We start from the raw sequence: 18933 nt of genomic DNA, 5'->3' as shown, positions 1-18933 counted from the left end.
CAGGCTGCTAAATTTTTTCTCTGCAGTCAAGAGGCTTAGATGACACTATGAGCTAGACAGGTTTGTTTAAAAAAAGAGTAGGTTTAACCTGTATTCAAGCACCTAATTCTTTATCAAGTGTACTCTTAAAAGGGGCAAACAACACACCAGGAAATTAAACAGATCATGCAGAACATCGCTGCGAAAACAAACATGTTAATGTGTGACGCTGACGCGGCATGACCACACGAAAGAGGAAAACATACACACAGACCCAAACAAAAGCTTACACCCAGATGGTTAAGTCAAGTAAGTGGGACAAAACGGTCACTGAATGGTAAAAATGAGAGACTGATTGACTGAATGAATGAATGGGTGAGGAGATGAAACAGACTTGAAAATAAAACGCAAGCCAACCTTCGGCCCACATGGAATTTATGCAGGGGGACAAACATAAACCAAGCCAAATCAAACTGAACCATGAAAACTTACCAGGAGTTTGGAAAGCTACAAAACAGATTGAGAAAGAAGAACAGATCAGTGCATTTTATACTGATCCAAATAAGGGTACTTTCAATTTATTTCATTTTTAAAAAAGGAGAGTCGCTGAAACCAATTTCTCTTCTTCGCCAAAACAGAAGGGGAAAAAACAGACTAAGTTTTGCATTGTAAAAATGTAAGCAGACCTTGAATGCAAGATGGGTTTGGGGGGGGGGGGGGACCAATTGACATTACTTGAGAATTGTGTGAAGGGTAACTTTGCATATCTAATACAGAATTCTGGGCAGTGTACTGCTGCGTAAAAGCAGGTATGATAGCCTCCGTGTCTGGCGTTGAGGCTGTGAGTGCCAGTGCTTATGTAGCCAAAAAGGCATCGCCCACAAAAGGGGGGAATCCGCAGGCTCGAGGGAGCCCTGACGATTGCAGAGTAGAAAGAACGGAAGGGAAGGAAACTCCCCAAATAGCCCCATGAGGAATGGAACAGAGTGGCTGAGCACGCTCACTGAGCAGGACATCCTGACTGCTGGAGGGGGAGAGGGGAAGGAAGGGGGAACAGGGTGGGGCTGAGCTTCTTAAGAGGGAGCACTTCACGCTGCAACATTTTGTCGCAGGTCCAAATCACGTATCAGTTGACGTTGGGCTAGACCAGGCAATACATGGCTCAATTGTTCCCCTACACACGGTGGAGGGATGACAGCACGTGTTCTCTCCTTGATCACCCCAGCCTGGCTGCCTCCGAGAGCAATGGAGGAAATCAATAAAAATCCATACGGAGGGCACGTGAAGTCCAAGGCATGTAAAGGCTGATTGTGCCGCTGATTCTGAGGTGTCATTTGGGGGAAATTACTGCACAACCTGGGCCTTTATGTGGAAGCCGTAACCAGTGGCACCGGAGGGGAGCGACGGACGACGTGCTCCTGTGTGCGCACACACCCACACCCCAATTGGGTAATGTATCACCTGATCCAGGCCAATGTGAACTTCTGACCTCCTATTCTGGTCCTCGGAAGTACCACCCACGCCTCCATTGCGATGGAAAGGCTGCCGCGTTTACATTTTCTCCTGTCTATGCAGAAATCAATTCCAGGCAGGCTTTGCTTTCTGCTTAATAACGTCAGTCCCTCTGTTTTTCTTGTCCACCGCAACAGGGCAAGATCACGTCTGCGTGAACCTTCGTCTTCCCATTTTGCTGGAAAACATCAGTCTCACCTGGATATTTGTGGGATCTTTATAGGATTCGTCGCTTGCAGTCTGGAGCTTTTCACTGATCCAAGCCTCGATTTCATCCACGTCTCGGCTGAACTGCTGGAGGGTCTGAGATTCTCCCAGCTTAGAGCGCTTCTTAATCATCTGAGCTTTCAGCCGGTGCCACCTGTACGCAAAACCCCGCAGTTAGCACAGGTGAACCGTTAAGAAATCCCTCGAGGGGGAGAGAGAGAGAGAGGAGCTCTCCGTGCAGAAGATGTGAAGCATCTCCAAGCCATTTCGCCCTTCCGCCAGGGCTCCGCAACCCTCCTAATGAGCAACTCAGCCAGACCACCAACCTGTCCAGAACCTCATTGCGTCTGTTGGCAATGACCCCTTTCGCGTAGTGATTGGTGGAAATCAGCTGGTCAGCAAAAGACTGGAGGGCTGCAATTTTTTCCTCCTGCGCAAAAGAAAAGTTGCAAGTTGGACACGCCCGGCCACCTTGAAAAATCAAAACAGCATCCGCTACGTGACGACGAGGGCAGGAATGATTCTGGAAGCGTTTTGTGATTAAGGAATCGAAGGGTCTCTGGTGAGGGGAAGAACATAATTTAGCCCAGATCAGGTTGCTGTTGTGCAGGGGTGGCTTTTCTCCAAAAGGAGAGGCCTAAAATCCCTTAGAAACGGATACAGCTGCCTGCAGTGTAGGGAAGCCCCAGAAACACAGTAGCCCCGTTCAGACAACACGCTAAACCATGCTGCTTAACCACAAAATGGTTAACAGAATGCATCCATTAACCATTCTGTGGTTAAGCAGCATGGTTTAGCGTGTTGTCTGAACAGGGCCAATGCCACCCACATTTTACTTAACGGCACTGGATGTTGTAACGTTCAGGTGAATTCCGAACGCAAGTGATTTTACAACAAGGCAGACTGGTTGTTTGCTCTGACTGTGAGCTTGCCTGCAGCATCTCGCTGGCCCCTCGTTGAACTAAGTTAGCCTTCCTCCAGCCAGCCACCTTCCAGATGTGTTGGGACCACAACAGCATTTCCAGCCAGCACGGGAGGGCGCCAAGTTGGGCTACTTATTTATTTATTTATTACATTTATATACCGCCCCATAGCCAAAGCTCTCTGGGCGGTTTACAAAAATAAAAAACAGTAAACGTTTAAAAAGTATACAAAATTTAAAAACCATCAGAAACATAAAAACAACAGTATAAAAACAACAGTATTCATTTAAAAACAACAGTTCTGGGGTCCGTTAGAAAACAAACTTAGCATTGTTAAATGCTGTTAAATGCCTGGGATCTTAATGCCTTCCATCTTCAGTCTGATACCAGCAACGTTTATGTATATTGTCAGCACTGCTATGGAGCCTACAAACTGCTCTTCGGAGGAGCATCCTTGCTGTTCTATAACAGGTATAGTGGCTAATGGACCAGATCCACCTTCTCCTCCCAGAAGCAGTTTAGTCGGGCTCTTGGTGTCTCTACCAAAATAGTAATTGCAAAGGTTAACTCGTATGGAAAGAAAGAGATGCTTTAAAACCGTAAGAGATGGGGATAAGATAACTGAGTGATCCATCTATCACTGGGGTTTGTATGTAAATGTCCCAGCTACACACACGCGCTTCCATGTTCAGAAAGCCCTTACTCGTAGATGGAGCCATCTTTACTATCGAGTCTGACCACCTACAAAGACATCCGTTTATGTGGCAAAATACAATTCCGGCTCCTATGCTACTGCCTGGAGAATAGAACGGGCCCCATTCTCTGCAAGTACAGAAGTTGTCCATACCTGTGCTAGAAAGATTTTTGAGCACAAAACGAGCATCGTTTTTTGCCAAATTTTGTGAAGCTTTGCCGTGATCAGATTCCTTAACAGGAATCAGTTTTTCCAGACCACTGTAACGCCAGTCCTGTACCAATGTTCCGCGGCTCCCAATGTGTTCCGGGCCTAGATCACGGGCTGTTTTTGATTTTTAAAGCCCCAAACAATTTGGAGAGGCCTGGAACTGCCTCTCCCCACATGAAGCTGCTTAAATGCTGCGATCGTCAGATGAGGCCCTGCTTTGCGTCTCATACCACTGGCCTTTGAGGGGCATTTTGGGGAGTGATGCCCGAACTGTGGAACCTTGTCATCCCTTCTCCCCCCACCATCTTTAATTGACAGGAGTAAAGAGCGTTGCTCAGACATGCAGCTTGTCGGGATTCTTCCTGAGAATGTTTGCGTAGCCGCCTGGTTTTATCTGGGGTACACGGCTCGTTTGATGCTTGATTGATTGTTGGAATATCGTTTTGCTATGAAGGAGGAGTGCTGCTACGGGACAGAACAGTGGCACCTATACAGTTTAATTCATTAATAAACAAGAGCAACACGTAGTAGGAAACTCCATCGGAAATGCTTCACGTAGTAGCCACCTTTTCACTTAAACGCAGTCGCACCCCCCCCAATGATCTCACCTGAACGTTGATGGCCTTGTCAAAGTCCTCGTGTTTCTTGATGAGGGCTTCCACGCTGTCTAAGGAATCCCCTTTGTCTTCGGTATTTAAGAAAGCCTCACGGGCAGCCATCCAGTTTTCTGCCTGCTCACAGTCCCTGTGGAACAGCTAAATCGAAAACAAGCCTGTCAGGGGACTGACCGACCATCACTGCCTAAAACGATATTTTGAAATGGGTGCAATTTCGCCCAGGAGCACCTCTCCTTCCTTGTTGCAGCCAGGTCTGGTTCTCTCATCCGGGAAAGGGCCAGCCGTGCTCCCAGCAGACCAAAAGAGGGTCCCACGCCCCTTGCCCGAACTAGCCTGGGAGCAATGCCTCGTTTTGCAACCAGCTCTGGGTAACTCTTTTCCACGCAGGACAGCAGGCTCCTTGACCAGCCAAAAGGAGGATGCTCCCAGCCTGGGACGCCGGCACCTCCTTGCCAGAAGCTAGCCCAAGAACTTTGTTAATTTTTGCAGCTAGTTCTGCCTTTCCACTTCCCTCAACAAAGTGTGGTAAGCTGTCTGGTCTCTACCAAGCCAAAGGGGAAAATCTGCAGAGGGGGAACTCTGGGAAAACCCTGTTTGCCTTGAAGCAGTCAGGACAGGAAGTTGGGAGGCTCCTTGCCCTGAAGGAGAGCAAGCACAGAGCCATTTGCATAGCCCCGCCTCCAAAATAAGGGGGAGGAGTTATCTACTCCAATCCTGAATAACTTCCAACCCTGGTGAAGAAGGGAAATTCAACCAAACATGCGTACCTGTAGTTCTAGACACTGGTCCAACATCATTCGGCGATGGGCCCAGGCCTTTTCCAAGTTGGTCCTTTCCTGATCAAGGATGTCCAATTTCTCCTTGATCTCTGGGCTGGCGTAGTGGCCGTGGGCCAAGAGCTGCTGGCCAAACTGTTCGAACGCCTGGAACGTGCCAGCCCTGGCATCTATTTCGGTGCGGTGTTCCTATGTGAGGGAGAGGGAGGGAGAGAGAGAGGGAGAAGCATTTCTTTTCGAGCCAAAGCTGCCATTACTTTCATCCAATTCCAGGCACTCTGAACCTTGTGCAATTCTGATTGTGCAAAGGACACATTTATACATTGTGACACATTTAGAATGTCCCCATGACAGCAGTGTTCTAGGTTTAGCAAGTAGGTGAAAGCCGGCCAGTTCAGCCTCCTCCCAGTGCACACTACGCTTTTTTACTGGCGGAAATGCCAGGTTCAGAGCTGCTGAACTGGCTGGCCTACCAGTAGCTGAAACATTTCCTTGATGCTAATGCACTGAAGAAAGTCTGCGAGTGGCTGCAGAGCCAGACTAGAACCAGGGAGACCTAAATTCACCTCTGTTCACCCACTGGGTGACTTTGGGCCACTCACTCTCAGTCTAACGTACCTCACAGGCTTGTTGTTAGGATAAATGTGGTGGTGGGGGGGGGGGGGAGAGATCATGTACTCTGCCCTGGGCTCCTTAGAAAAAGGAAAGGAACCTCCTGTGCAAAGCACTTGAGTCATTGCTGACTCCTAGAGGGACGCCTGCTTTCGCTGACGTTTTCTTGGCAGACTTTGTAGCGGGGTGGTTTGCTGTTGCCTTCCCCAGTCGCAGTTACCTTTCCCTCAGCTAGCCGGGTACTCATTTTACCGACCACGGGAGGATGGAAGGCTGAGTCGACCCGAGCCGGCTGCCTGAGAACCAGCTTCCGCTGGGATCGAACTCAGGCCGTGGGGAGAGTTTCAGCTGCAGAAACTGCTGCTTTACCGCTCTGCGCCACACGAGGCTCTGGGCTCCTTGGAGAAAGGATAAATATTTAACCAAACAAATATACATGGGTGGAATGCTATGGGCATTCTCTCTCTCTCTCACGCACGCACACACACACACACACAGAGCAACCATCACTAGCTGGGTTCAATGGGGTTCCGGGGTCCTCTCCCAGCACATCACATGTTGGGGGTGGGGGCATAGGAGCCACGGGGTCTGGTGACAGGACTGTTCACATACTTGGTGTCTCTCCAATAAAGCCTCCGCCCCAGTCACATCCTTGGCCAGTTCATCGGAGGACACCAGCCCACGGATGCCATTGATCCAAGACATGAGGTCCCTGTGCAAAGGAGTGCAGGACGACAACGTTTAGAGTCCACAGCTTCGTGGAAGCAGCAAAATCCGAAGTCAGATCTCGCCCGACCCAAGCCCGTCCAAAACGAAAAAAGAAAGCTACCTAAAATCACTGAGGAAACGCTGCAGGTCATGGGAGTCCCCGAGTTTCTCCTTGCGCGTGTCGGCGCGTCTCCCCAGACTGCTCCAGGCCTGGTTCAGCTCCGTGCACTTTTCTTGGAGGTCTTCAGACGACTCGGGGTGAGACTGGATCAGGCGTTCAGCAGTCTCTCCTAAAGAGTTCACCTGGGGTGACGATGCAGAAGGAGAGAACGATTAGGGTGAAAGGAATACCCCCTCGCCTCTGCAAAACGTGAGTTTGCCTGAGTCCCCAAACCTGACCTTGTCTCCGAGAGCAGCGAGGTCCCTCTCAAAGCCCTCGTGCTTGCGCTGCAGCGCCTGCACGCTCGCCAGATCATGCCCATAGTTGTCGGTATTCAGGGCCTGGTTCTTTTCTTCAATCCATTCCTTCGTTTCATCAGCATCTCTGTACAGGAGATAACAAATTGAACGTGGATCATGAAGGACCCTTTTGAAATGCTGTTACGATGGGGCTGAAGAAGCGCGTTCCCGACACCGCTCTACTCCATGGCCACAAGGCAAGCTGCTTGCCTGGTTGTCCCTGAGAGGAACAGCATTCTAGCGCTCAGACTAGCTCCGCTCCCACTCTAAGACGTGGGGAAAGGGAGAGCTGTCAGAGGCCCAGTCCGTGTGCAGTGCCGGAGAAAGCAAAGCTGCAGAAAGGCAGAGCTCTGAGCTCTACTAAAAAAAAGAAAAATCCTGTCTCTGCAGAGTGTACAGGATCAGAACTTTTTTGTGGAGGGGGGGAAGAGGAGAGGGGCTGGTGTTTGAGGACTGGGGCATAGCATTTGTCCCGTTTCAACGGCTTTTCTTCCCATTTTAATTTTTTTATTATTTTCACAACAAACTAACAAACATACAGTACAAAAGAAGACAAAAAAAGAAATGAACACAAAGAAAACAAAAAATTAAGACGGACGTCCGATTTTCTCGACTGCAAAAATAAGCGACCATATTTTCCCTTGCTCTATAGTTCCAAAGTTCCAAATTCCCCTCTTTCTCCAGTCTTAAATTTTTTTCTTATTTGTTGAATCCACAGGTAAACAAATCATTGTTTTCTAGATCCTGCAAAAAGTCTATAAGAGGTTTCCACCATTCGATTCTAAACATAGATGTAGATTTTTTACTATGATTTTATTAGATTGTAAGCCTATGCGGCAGGGTCTTGCTATTTACTGTTTTACTCTGTACAGCACCATGTACATTGATGGTGCTATATAAATAAATAAATAATAATAATAATAATAATAATAATAATAATAATAATAATAATAATTGCTGTGAGTTTTGCCATCTCTGCCAATCCGTTTCAATGGCTTTTCTTAACGGAATTTAAAGGGGATGTTTTTGTTATAATAGGCCCCACGGAATTTTTTAAAAAGCAGTATGTGATAAAGCCACCGAACTGAAACGAAGCAAGCCTGGGCTGGTCAGTGCCAAGATGGGAGGCCATCTGGAATCCCTATATAAACCTTGGATTCCATGGAAGAAAGGTAAGATAATGAAGACGATGATGATAATAATAATAACAACAACAATAATAGAAGAAAACATTATTACTCACTGTACTTCAGCCTTCCCCAACCTGGTGCCCTCCAGGTGTGATGGACTGCAAGTCCCATCATGGCCATTGGCCATACTGTCTGGGAATTATGGGAGTTGTAGTCCAACACAAGTGGAGGGCCCCAGGTTGAGGAAGGCTGCTTTGACACTAATGCTTTAGGAAGGGGTTGTCTGAAACATTTACGTGCATAGTCAGGTGTTTCTATCTGGTGCTAAAAACATTTTCCCCACAATAAAAAAAAAGCCATGACAATGATTCATTAAGATCTGGCCGTAACTTTGGATTAGCACAAACCATGGTTTCTCATTCTGGCTTGCCAGCTGACTACATATCGTCACCTGTCAATTCAGAAATCACGCCAAGCCGCAGTTAAGCTCCCTTAACCAGGGCCTGGCACAGTGTGGGAATTGGCCTCTTGTCTTCCAACAATACCTAGGAGTTTCGCTTTAGGTTGCTGATTTTACAAGGAAAAACTGGCCACCGGAACAGCCTGCAACTTGAAGAAACAGTGCTCCTTACCTGTGGAATCTTTGAACCTCGTGGGCACTTCCTAAAAGCTGGCTCCGTTCTTCTGCCAGTTGCTGCAGAGATCTCCAGCGCTCATTCAGTTCCTGGAGGACAGAAGGGAAAAAAGGAAGGAAAAGTTATTAAATCCAAGAACGACCTGCGATTTATCCAAAGGCCTTAAAAGCAACACATACCAATCTCGGCACAATGCTACTGTAAAGGATTTCTAAGGATGAAATGTAAAAAACGGTGTTCAAGATGATCATTCCTTCTAAGAACACAATCCAAAATAAGGAAGAGGTTTCTACACACTTGGAGGACCTGCCTGCATATGCAGAAATATGTACATTTGTAAATTAAAAGAAAAATAACGTTTAAAATACCCAAAGAACCCCTGGGAGATTCCAGGGCCAATGGAATGTTGAAGGCATAGAGGGAGAAAAATCTAGAGCAGCTTCTCTCACTGTCGGGAGAGGGAACTTCCAGGTTCTCAATCCAGGCCAAATGCCTTTGCTGCGGTGGAAGTCATGCTGCTGCCCAGTCCCAGCTATCCCAGAGTCTTGGCTTTCCAGATTATTTTCTAGGGGCAGCTCTCACTTCTGCTTTGGGGTGGGGTGGGCGTGAATCTACAAGAACTGGAAGCCAGTTGGATTGTGCAACTGTAGCAATTGAGTGAATGGTTGAGGGCAGCTGAGCCATGGAATGATTTAAGGTGTCCAAGCTGAAAAAATAAAATAAACATGGAGGGAGGAAGGGAATCTAAATTTGCAATCCCATTGCATGCTTAGTCAGAAGAGAGTCTTACAACACCCTTTTCTGTCCAAACAAGCACAGGATTGCACCCTAAATAGCTTATAGCATCTTTCCCCAACATGGTGCTGTACAAATGTTTTGGACTCCAATTCCCATCAGTCCCAGACGGTATTGCCAATGGTAAGAGGTGATGGGCGTCGGAGGGCACATCCAGGGGACACCAGGTTGGGGAAGGCTACTCTACAACATTTTGTAGTGAGGCCTGTAAAATTCCATTATACCAGGACGATATAAACGTAGTCTCACCTTGATGGAGTTAAACGTTGCCACAGTGTGCACCATCAATCTTGCAGACTGGATGCAGAAGAGGAAAAAGCCAAAAATTAATCCAACCTACGACAACCTTAAACCACACCAGTTTTATGAAAATTTGTTTCCCCACATGCACACATATTAACAACCGAGTCACTATCTCACTAGGTGGGATGAATCTTTTTCTCGCTTCTGAAAATTAAAATCCAGGTGGAGTTTCAAATAAAAGCCAGGAGACTATTTACTTCCAGTACAGAAAAAAACACCCTGTGTGGGTAGAAACGATGCAACCGTCCTGCTTCAAGGCCTCTTCCAAAACCAGCATTATTTGTCAGAGGATTCCTACCTTCCAAGGAGACGCGGTCTTAGAATCAGTTTCATCCTGTTGGAAAGAACAATTAGAAAAATGTGACACGAACCACCACAAGCCGTTATTTAAGAAGAAACTATCCAGCACTAGAGTTAATTCTTTCTTTCTTTCTTTGGAAAAAAAAGTGTTGTGATTTCTTTCTTTTTTATATTTGGGTTTGGTTTTTTGCTTGTTAATTTGTTTTTTACTGAGCAAATAACAAATAGGGCTGTGTGAGTCAGATAGACAGGGTTTGGATTAGAGAGAGATTGGATGAGTTAAGAGAAGGGCTGTGGCGATAGTGTAGTGATTGATTGAGAGTGCTTACCTGATTGAACCGCTAAGTGTTACTTATTTACGACTCAATCACTTATCACTGTAATTAATGAAGTTTAATTTCTTTATGCAAGTCCGCCGCCTTCTGCTCTTGGCTATGTAAGGGGAAAGTAATAAGGAAAGCAATATATGAACAGGTGGGCCCTCGCAGCTCGAGGGCACAGTAAAGGGTTGGACCGGAGCCTTAAAGGTCCTGGTGGCAGCGTGACTGGGCATGGGGAAGGTGTTTCATGCTGGGCTGAGAAGGGCCTTAGGGAAGGGGAATTCTCACTGGGAACAGGCAGGAAAGGCACAGTCTCCATCGGTTCGCACAGTCGTGCAAAATGCAGCGGCCAGATTGATTTCGGGAACCAGAAGGTTCGACCATATAACACCTGCTGTGGTCCGCTTGCACTGGCTGCCTGTATGTTTCCGAGCCCAATTCAAGGTGCTGGTTTTGACCTATAAAGCCTTACACGGCTTGGGACCACAATACCTGACGGAACGCCTCTCCCGACGTGAATATACCCAGTCACTACGTTCAACATCTAAGGTCCTCCTCCGGGTGCCTACTCCGAGAGAGGCTCGGAGTGTGGCAACGAGGGATAGGGCCTTTTTGGTGGTGGCCCCCAGACTATGGAATGGAATGATCTCCCTGACGAGGCTCGCCTGGCGCCAACGCTGCTATCTTTCCGGCGCCAGGTTAAGACTTTCCTCTTTGCCCAGGCATATGGCAGCACATCTTAATCACCCACATGTTTAGTTTTTTAACAATTTTTAATGCTTTATGTGTGTATGTTCTGTGTTTTAAAATTTTGTATACTTGTTTTTATCTCAATTTTAGAATTTCTGTAAACCGCCCAGAGAGCTCTGGCTATGGGGGCGGTATATAAGTGTAATAAATAAATAATAAATTGGAATAAGGAGGAGAAGTGATCCATCTCAGGACAACCTCCCTTGAGGTCAAAGAGATGCCTTCGGCGGGCAAGTTTAAAAGACCAAACAGGACCCTTCTGCCTTGGCTTCAAAGGCATGTTTCTAGAGCCCAGTTCTGTCCTTTTTAAAGAGGAGTGAAGAAAGACCAAACACTGCAGGAAGTGCTTACCCGAGGCATCCCGTAGACTTCCTGCAAGAGAGAAGAGTGCGCTTGTGTTTATTTTTGCATGAGAGAATAAAGACGGATCTGAACTCTTTGGGAAAGAAAAGTCATTTTGGGGGAGAAAGGCAGTATATATATATACACACACACACTAAAACAACAACAACACTCTGCCTTTCATAAACAGGTCACACAGGGCCATGTTACAGCTTTTAAAAAGTTTCCAAAGCAATATAAGCGACAAACAGGAAAAGCCGTAACATTCCTACACGGTCGTGACATGTTACGGCAACGTGACTTCATAGGGCTTTCTGAGAGCAGCCGTGCCACGGGAGTGCTTCTGCCAATTCTGTTGAGAATTCTGAACAATAAACAGAAGCCCATGTGGAAAGCTTTGGGAACCACAGGCAAGGCCAAGCCCTTCACGGAGCAGCTGCTATCTTTACAACAATGGTTTAGGTCTTTCACCAGCTTACAGACCAAGAAAAGTTTCTGGCAGGTTTAAAGAACCTTCTCTGGAGACACTGGAAAAACCAAGGGAACCCTTAAGCATTTCTAGGTCAAGGCTCCCTTTTGTATGTTACTCTGCGTTTTCACAGTGACACCCCACACACATGACACACGAAAGGGGCTCCAGATATTATCTATTATTATTGGGGGGGGCGGCAAGGGGAAGGGGAGACGCCAGGAAACAGGCGCTGACCTGCTGCTGCACGGCCTGCACTTCTTCGGCCATCAGACCTTCGGACTCCAAGTCGTTCGCCACCTTGTTGATGTCCTTCAGGCGCGATTCGTTGGCCTTCAGATCCTGCAGAGCGCAGCAAAATCCCACCAGGTGAAAATGAGGCCGGCAAGCAGCGTTTATTTTGTGCAAAGGTGCACGACTTGCGGCCCGCATATCCCTCCCCACCCGCCAGGCCCTCTCGATACCACCACCTCGCCAATTTCCTGATACAGATGGCTCTTTCCCTGCGGCCCTCCGGGGACCTGGATTTGGCCCCCTGGCCAGTGGTTTTACACCCCTGTTCTAAGAGAACCGGCCTCCTAGTGGACAAAGAGTCCCCCCAGTGCCTGAATGTCTCGGTCTGAGGGTTGCTTGGAGCGGATGTTCCGAGGGGTCCCTCCCGCTTCTTGCCACAGTCCCGGCTGCCCACTCGCTTGCCCTCCCCTCTTTCTTCTTCAGGCCTTCAAAGGGAGGAATGCGTTTCCAGATTCCCCCAACCCTCCTTCCGCCGCTTCTTAAACCCAATGCCAGAACTCGCCTTCTGGAAGTCGTCGAACTTCTTCTGCAGCACCTCGACCTGCTCCAGGTCCGCTCCGACCTCTTCGTTGGTGAGGGCGGACTCCTTCTCGTTGATCCACTGCTGGAGCTCGTTGGCCTCGCGGAAGAGCATGAACTTCTTGCAGCTTTTCTCCAGCATGCCTTTGCGCTTCTCCCCCAGCTCAAGGAGAGAGTGGTACCTAGGAGGAGGAAAGCAGGGTCAGGTGAGTCAAGGTGGGCTTGCGGCGGCATCAAAGACCAGGGGGAGAGACGGCTCGAAGGACCACACGCCGCGCTACGGAACCAGACAGCTGCAGCCGCTAAAGGCTTCTACACGCACCACACAAGGCGGGACCCAAACACAAAAGCCTCGACGGGAGCAAGGCAGAAAGAGCGAGGAGGAGCAAAGCAAACTGCAATTTAGAATCAAGGCGGCGGATGATGGGAAAACGGAACTTCAATGCTGAGGAGCCCAAGTGAGCCCCGAACACACACACGAACGCAGGAACCCTGTGAATACAGCGGTTGACCTCTAGGTCAAGGGTGGGGAATCCGTGGCCCTGCTGATGTCGCTGAACTATCAATCCCATCATTCCTTACCATTGGCCAGGTTGGCTGGGCCTGATAGGAATTGGAGTCCAACGACGTTTGGAGGGCAACAATGAAGGTAGAATGTTTTCCCGGTGCTTTATTTTTCTGTTCTATAAATTCCTTGGTGTCCATTGCCAATGCAATTATTAGGCAAGCTTTGAGAGTTTCAAAGTTGTCATTCATGTTTTTCAGGTGTTTATCCCTAGCATAGATATGTGTATCTGAAATACATATATGTCTGGGAGTGGAATGCAACTAATAAATAGTGACAACAAAACGCAACAGCCTCAGTTATTGTATAAACTTTCAGTCCCTTTCTTTCTTTTCTTAAATTTGAACAATGTAAGGGATGTCCATGCTGTTGTCAGAGGTCCTCTTAGGTCGTGTCCCTCTCGGTGGAACCTCCAAATTGTCATAGGTAAGAATCTCATGATCTAACTCTTGTTTATGGAACAATCACCGCTGTGGAGCCTGTACACGTACAGAGTTCTCTCAGAACAAAGCACATGCAGAGTACTTCAGCTTTGTTGTTCGCTAAATGCAGGTACAATAAACAGGCTAAATACGCTCTTTCCAGGGCAAGGGTGGGGCATAGGAACACGTCAGTTTCTGATGCAAACTGATATGTTCCTATGCAAATGGCCTTGTGCAAATCAACTGAATTTGCACTGGAAAAAAAATCTGATGCAGACTGAAAGTCTCCTATGCAGATAACCCTAGCTTGCATTGGCAAATTTCCCGGAAAATGTTCCGAAAAACCCACATCACTGGTAATAGGTTCCCCAGCCTTCATTCTCAAGATGATATAAGTTACCCTAAAGATGAACAAGGCAAACTAGAAACACTGGATTTTTCGATCAGCGTAACGTTTTCTGCCTCTCAGATGCCTGAAACAAGACGCCCGTCTGGAAGGAGCTTCTTTCTTTTCCTGCAAGGATTCCGCCTCAAACACCCGCGCGCATCACAACGCTTTGAACTTGCTCCAGTTTAAACTTCAGCGGCAAAAGCGCATCCACCCCTCTACAACAGGAGCAACAGTCCCCCGACTGAACACGTCTTCCTTACAAGCAAATTGCTAGCACGGCTACGTAAAGCAAGAGGGGGTTAGGATGCCTCCCATTGGATCTCTGAAAGACGAGCCCGTTTCCCTTGACACATTAAGAAATAGTCTGCTTCACCAATACTGGCATAAACCATCACCCCCTGAATGCCCAGTAAAAAGCAGTAGAGGCCCTTACTCTATGTGTGTTGCGAGGAATGGGACAACGGGGACTTTTCTCTTTGAGCAAGAAGGTTTGGCGGGTGAATGGCTTCCATAGGAAAAGCCATTCTTACAAGGCATCTTTACTACATGAATATTGGACCCTTCGAAGCGAAGCAAACCGCAAACATGAGACGAGGCGGGGTGCTTCTCATTTGCTCCAAACCAAGTTCTAGCTGAGCGATATCAATACCTAGCTTGGGGTCCTGGGAGCCACTTTGGCTCTTTTAAAACCAAAGTGACTCCGGAGTGTGGTCAGGGGACCATCGCAAAAGAGGGAGCCCTGCAAAAGCGCTGGGCCTTTCTCCGAACGCCAACCCATTGTATGGTGGTTTTATATTGTGGCTTTAAGGTTTCCTGCTATAGGTTATGCTGTACTTATGTAAACCACCCAGAGAGCTTCGGCTACGGGGCGGAATATAAATGTAATAAATAAATAAAGCTCAGAGAAGCAGGAAGAAACTCAGACAAACTTGGGGTCCCGAGGTGAGGCGAGAGTAGAACAGGAGGGACCTCCTCCCCTGGGGAACGCTGGGAGTTGTAGGACTTCTTTCTGTCTAAATATGCATAGGACTGTGCCCTTAGACCAGCCTTCCTCAACCTGGGGCGCTCCAGATGTGTTGGACTACAACTCCCAGAATGCCCCAGCCAGGCTGGGGCATTCTGGGAGATGCAGTCCAACACATCTGGAGCGCCCCAGGTTGAGGAAGGCTGCCTTAGACAGACCTAATTTCCATAAGGCTTGAGATGGAGCGGAAAGAGATAACCAGCTCTAGAACCACCCAGAGAGCTTTGCTTATTGGGTGACATAGAAATGCAATAAATAAATAAGTAAATAAATGATACTCTCTTCCACCAACACAGGGATTCCCACCTGCCAAAGTGTGTCCGTAACCAACCAGGCATCAACTCTAAAATCTTGTTTAACAAACTCCCCTTTCTCTCCTTCCCGTCCTCAAGCGCCGGCTGCTAAAAAGACGACTGGCAGGCGGTTTGCTTTCTTGTTTGACGTTAAAATTTTGAATCCGTTTTTGCTTCTTTTAAATTTTGTTTCAACTGTTCCATTCTGTTTTTATTTTCATTTCATTTTGTACGCCGCTCCGAAATTTTTCAATGGGGAGCGGTATATAAATATTCTAAAATAAATAAATAAATAAAATGGCAGACAAGCAATTCAGCGGAAAACGAATACGAGAACAGCAGGCTTTTAAGACGGCTTGAAGAGCACACGGACCCAGCAAACCCAGTTCAGCGTTCAGAAGAGAGGCCGTTTTGTAACGAGATCAACCCTCCTAAGAGCGCTGCCCCAGACGGACACAAGGAGCGACAGGAGAGAGAGACAGCGGAAGAATGAAGAGGCAGCGGGGGTCGGAGACAGCACGGTTTACGAACGGCTAGGCCTACTCACAGTTCTTCGACCTGTTTCATACGGAGAGATACACTGCCGACTTCCTTAGTTATGAGAGTCCTGCACAGACAGAGGGAGCACAGCAGAGAGCATGCAAAAAATTAGTCTGATTAATAAAAAAATTAAAAGGAGGCAGGGATCATTCATGGTGGGCAACAGAAGCGAGGGGGAGGTTTTAAAGGGAAGGAATGAGGGTGTGGCACAAAAGCCAGGGGAGAGCAGATCAGGGCACAGGGTGCAAGGGATCGGAACGAGAACAGTCCTTGGTACAGTCCAGCTCTTGCTGCAGGGCTATAGCATCCCTTTCAGCCCTTGGAGCCCAACGGGATTTCTGCTCCAAAGGCAGCACAGCTAAAGCAGCCCGGGGGAGAGGCAGTGTTTGATGTGGGCCAGAGGCTCACTGGAGAGCTTGTCCATCTCAGCTCCCCAGCTATAAAGCGGGAACAAAACCGGGCCTGCGGTGAGGCCAGGGGGCTTTGCCAATTACACGTGGCACGTGGCCTCGCTTATTTTACACACAAGCAAATTAAAGTAATCAGAGCAAATCGTGCGTCCTTGAACGACGCGAGCCAGCAAGTATCAGAGTTACACCAGGCGCACGGCACCTGCGGACTGAATCGTAATCCGCGTATGAAGATAGCCACGTCGTTTCATTCCCATCTTTATGGGGTTTTCATTTCCACAGTACAGAGAGCCAATCAACGACGTCCCGCTTAATGGCTGGCACCTCAAACTGCATGAAGCACTTTCGTAGGAGCTAAGTAGCCAAAGGAAAAGCGGCCGGGAGGAAGCGCCAAAATGCAGGTCTCGCCCGTCCACGATCAGGGTACGAGGACTCAGACGCCTCGTGTCAGAGACTGCTCTGCGCTCAAGGAATGGCAGTTAAACTACACTCTTTTGGGGGGGGGGTCATCTGCGTAGCCAATTATGGTTTTAGAAATTATTATTTTTAAAAAACTAGTGCATGTGTGGATGCCCTGGACCAGGTGAAGCAGAAATATTTCCTGCCCTATAGGTAGCCCTGCAAGGGGACTGTACTGTACTTCAGGCAACTAGGTGGAAGGCGGCTTCTCAATCAGAATCACATGCTGAGAAAATCTGGGAGTTACGACTGCAAGCAAGTGCTGTTTGGGACTAAAATGGCTGGAACTGTTAAGACGCAGAAAAACACTGATAACACAAGTCAGGTAGGAAATTCAAGAGGTCACACAGATCAGGCAGTGAAGGCTCGCTTTAACAGCTGAAAAGGGGAATGAAGCAGAGATGTCTGAAGTTAAGAAGTAAATGGATTCATTAACAAATAAAAAGGAATGTGGGAGGCTTCTCAGTGGAACCGGCGGTTGAAAACAGTACGAACTCGAAAGCTAAAGTCCTTGGGAAAGGTAGAAAACAGGACACTCTCTCGCCAAGCTTTGTGGCTCGCTCCAGGCCCTGCTAGTTTGACCTTACTGATTGTCAATTTGCTCCTGGCGTAAAGCGATGCTGCCTTGCTCGTCCAGCAGGTTCTCTCGGGACGCGGACTGCGCTGGATCTAACTTCTTCACATAGGCGGCTGGAACGAAGCCCTGACGGTCGTTCACTTCTACTTTCCACCAGTCCTGGAGGAAAAGAAAGACGGGGGCTTAAGCACGTGTCCCATCGATGTTGCCCCTTAACTTGGAATGATGACCTGAAGGCATCTGAAGCAAAGGCATCGTTTACGTGTAAGCAAGGAAGGGTCGAGAGATCAGAATCCGGGGTTGAAAGTTCCGGCCAGCTTCCGTTGGGGTTGAAAGAGCCACCAAGTCCTAGCAAGAGGCGTTCCTCTCAACTCGCAGCACTTTCATCCCAGGATAAACAAACTTGTAAATATAATAGGAAGGTAATTATTCCAGGCTTCTGCGGTTCCGCAGAGCAGCTGTCTTTAACCTTTGATCACCCAACCTGTTACAAGGGATGCACTTTTCACTGTTGGACCCTTTGGGCTATTTTTCTCCTCTTTGCAGGGTGATCAGATGCAAAGAAAGACAAGACCGAGGAGTTCTGTCCTCCTCGGATCTATTTTGGCATAGGCTTTTCGTGGAATGTTTACCTTTTCTCTCTCTCTTCACCAACGGCTAAGTATCTGCCACAGGCTAAAGCTTATGGCTCAATACAGGACAGCTTGTACAGTACCACAAGACTTTGTGTTGCATCGCTGCAACTTTATTGCAGCCCTACATGGTTTGGGTCCGGGCTACCTGCGGGATCGCCTTCTCCCGTACAATCCGCCCCGCACACTCAGGTCCTCTGAGAAGAATCCCCTTCAGCTAGCAAAAACTAGATTAACCACTGTTACCCAGAGGACCTTCTCTTCTGCTGCTCCCAGACTGCGGAATGGCCTGCCAGAAGAGATTCGTCGACAGTCTTTTAGCATTTAAAAAAGCAATAAAGACTGATCTATTCCGACATTTTAGAATGTTTTTAGGATGTTTTTAGGATGTTTTAATCATGTATGCTATGTTTTTAATCAATTTTAATGTGTTTTATATTCACTGTTGTTCCCCGCCTCGATCCAAGTGGAGAGGCAGGTAAGAAATAAATTTATTATTATTATTATTATTGCAGAAACAAGCTGCAGCTGCACGAGGGGCTGCTCCCAGTTTCACCACCTCCAAATACACAGAAGGGTCGCGAGGGTCACGGCTGAGCCTGTCTAGCCGCGAGACAGGGGCCAGCTTGGAATCCCAGCTGCTGAGGGCTTTACCTTGTTGGTGCTGTTCAGGAGAGTTAGGATGTCTCCCTTCTTCATGGTAACCTCCCGGGGACTCTTTTCTTGGTAATCATAGAGAGCCAGGACAAGTTCTTTGCCAGTTTCATCATCCGTGGGAGCTACTTGTTGCTGGGGGGGGGGGGGGAGAGAGATAGATAGATAAATGGTTACACTGCAGGGAAAATAAACCTGTTCAGCTGTTATCCTCAGAAGTTCACTGTGGCAATAAATAAATAAATCTTAGAATAATTCTCCCAGCTGTAGCGTTGGCACCACGTCGCTCCAACCAGGAATTCTGCTCCCCTGGTGGTCAGAGCTACAGGCCATTAGAACATAAGAAGAGCCCTGATGCTGGATCAGACCAAGGGTCCATCTAGTCCAGCACTCTGTTCACACAGTGGCCAAC

General features: G+C 47.9%; 2 protein-coding genes across 9 annotated transcripts in view; one reads left to right on the top strand and one right to left on the bottom strand.

Moving 5' to 3' along the window:
• BBLN (bublin coiled coil protein) overlaps positions 1–18933 on the top strand; it is a 179905-nt gene that overhangs the window by 35257 nt on the left and 125715 nt on the right. The window lies entirely within an intron of this gene.
• The window catches only part of SPTAN1 (spectrin alpha, non-erythrocytic 1), an 80939-nt gene that overhangs the window by 19776 nt on the left and 42230 nt on the right, over positions 1–18933 (bottom strand). For 3 of the 8 annotated variants that reach the window (XM_063144654.1, XM_063144652.1, XM_063144656.1), the window contains 17 exons: positions 18522–18656; positions 17246–17394; positions 15797–15856; positions 12538–12736; positions 11979–12083; positions 11282–11302; positions 9859–9894; positions 9507–9554; positions 8460–8551; positions 6638–6782; positions 6360–6541; positions 6143–6242; positions 4910–5107; positions 4134–4280; positions 2025–2128; positions 1690–1852; positions 472–486 (listed from right to left, as the gene is read on the bottom strand). In XM_063144654.1, coding sequence (XP_063000724.1) covers positions 472–486; positions 1690–1852; positions 2025–2128; positions 4134–4280; positions 4910–5107; positions 6143–6242; positions 6360–6541; positions 6638–6782; positions 8460–8551; positions 9507–9554; positions 9859–9894; positions 11282–11302; positions 11979–12083; positions 12538–12736; positions 15797–15856; positions 17246–17394; positions 18522–18656 — 1899 coding nt within the window. The remainder of the gene's footprint in view (positions 1–471; positions 487–1689; positions 1853–2024; positions 2129–4133; positions 4281–4909; positions 5108–6142; positions 6243–6359; positions 6542–6637; positions 6783–8459; positions 8552–9506; positions 9555–9858; positions 9895–11281; positions 11303–11978; positions 12084–12537; positions 12737–15796; positions 15857–17245; positions 17395–18521; positions 18657–18933) is intronic. The other 5 variants (XM_063144653.1, XM_063144657.1, XM_063144655.1 and 2 more) reach the window with 3 other exon arrangements.

The sequence above is a fragment of the Elgaria multicarinata genome, chromosome 19, assembly GCF_023053635.1.
Source record: "Elgaria multicarinata webbii isolate HBS135686 ecotype San Diego chromosome 19, rElgMul1.1.pri, whole genome shotgun sequence".
NCBI lineage: Eukaryota > Metazoa > Chordata > Lepidosauria > Squamata > Anguidae > Elgaria > Elgaria multicarinata.
The sequence above is the reverse complement of the archived record's forward strand: the minus strand, read 5'-3'. Positions and strand labels throughout refer to the sequence as shown.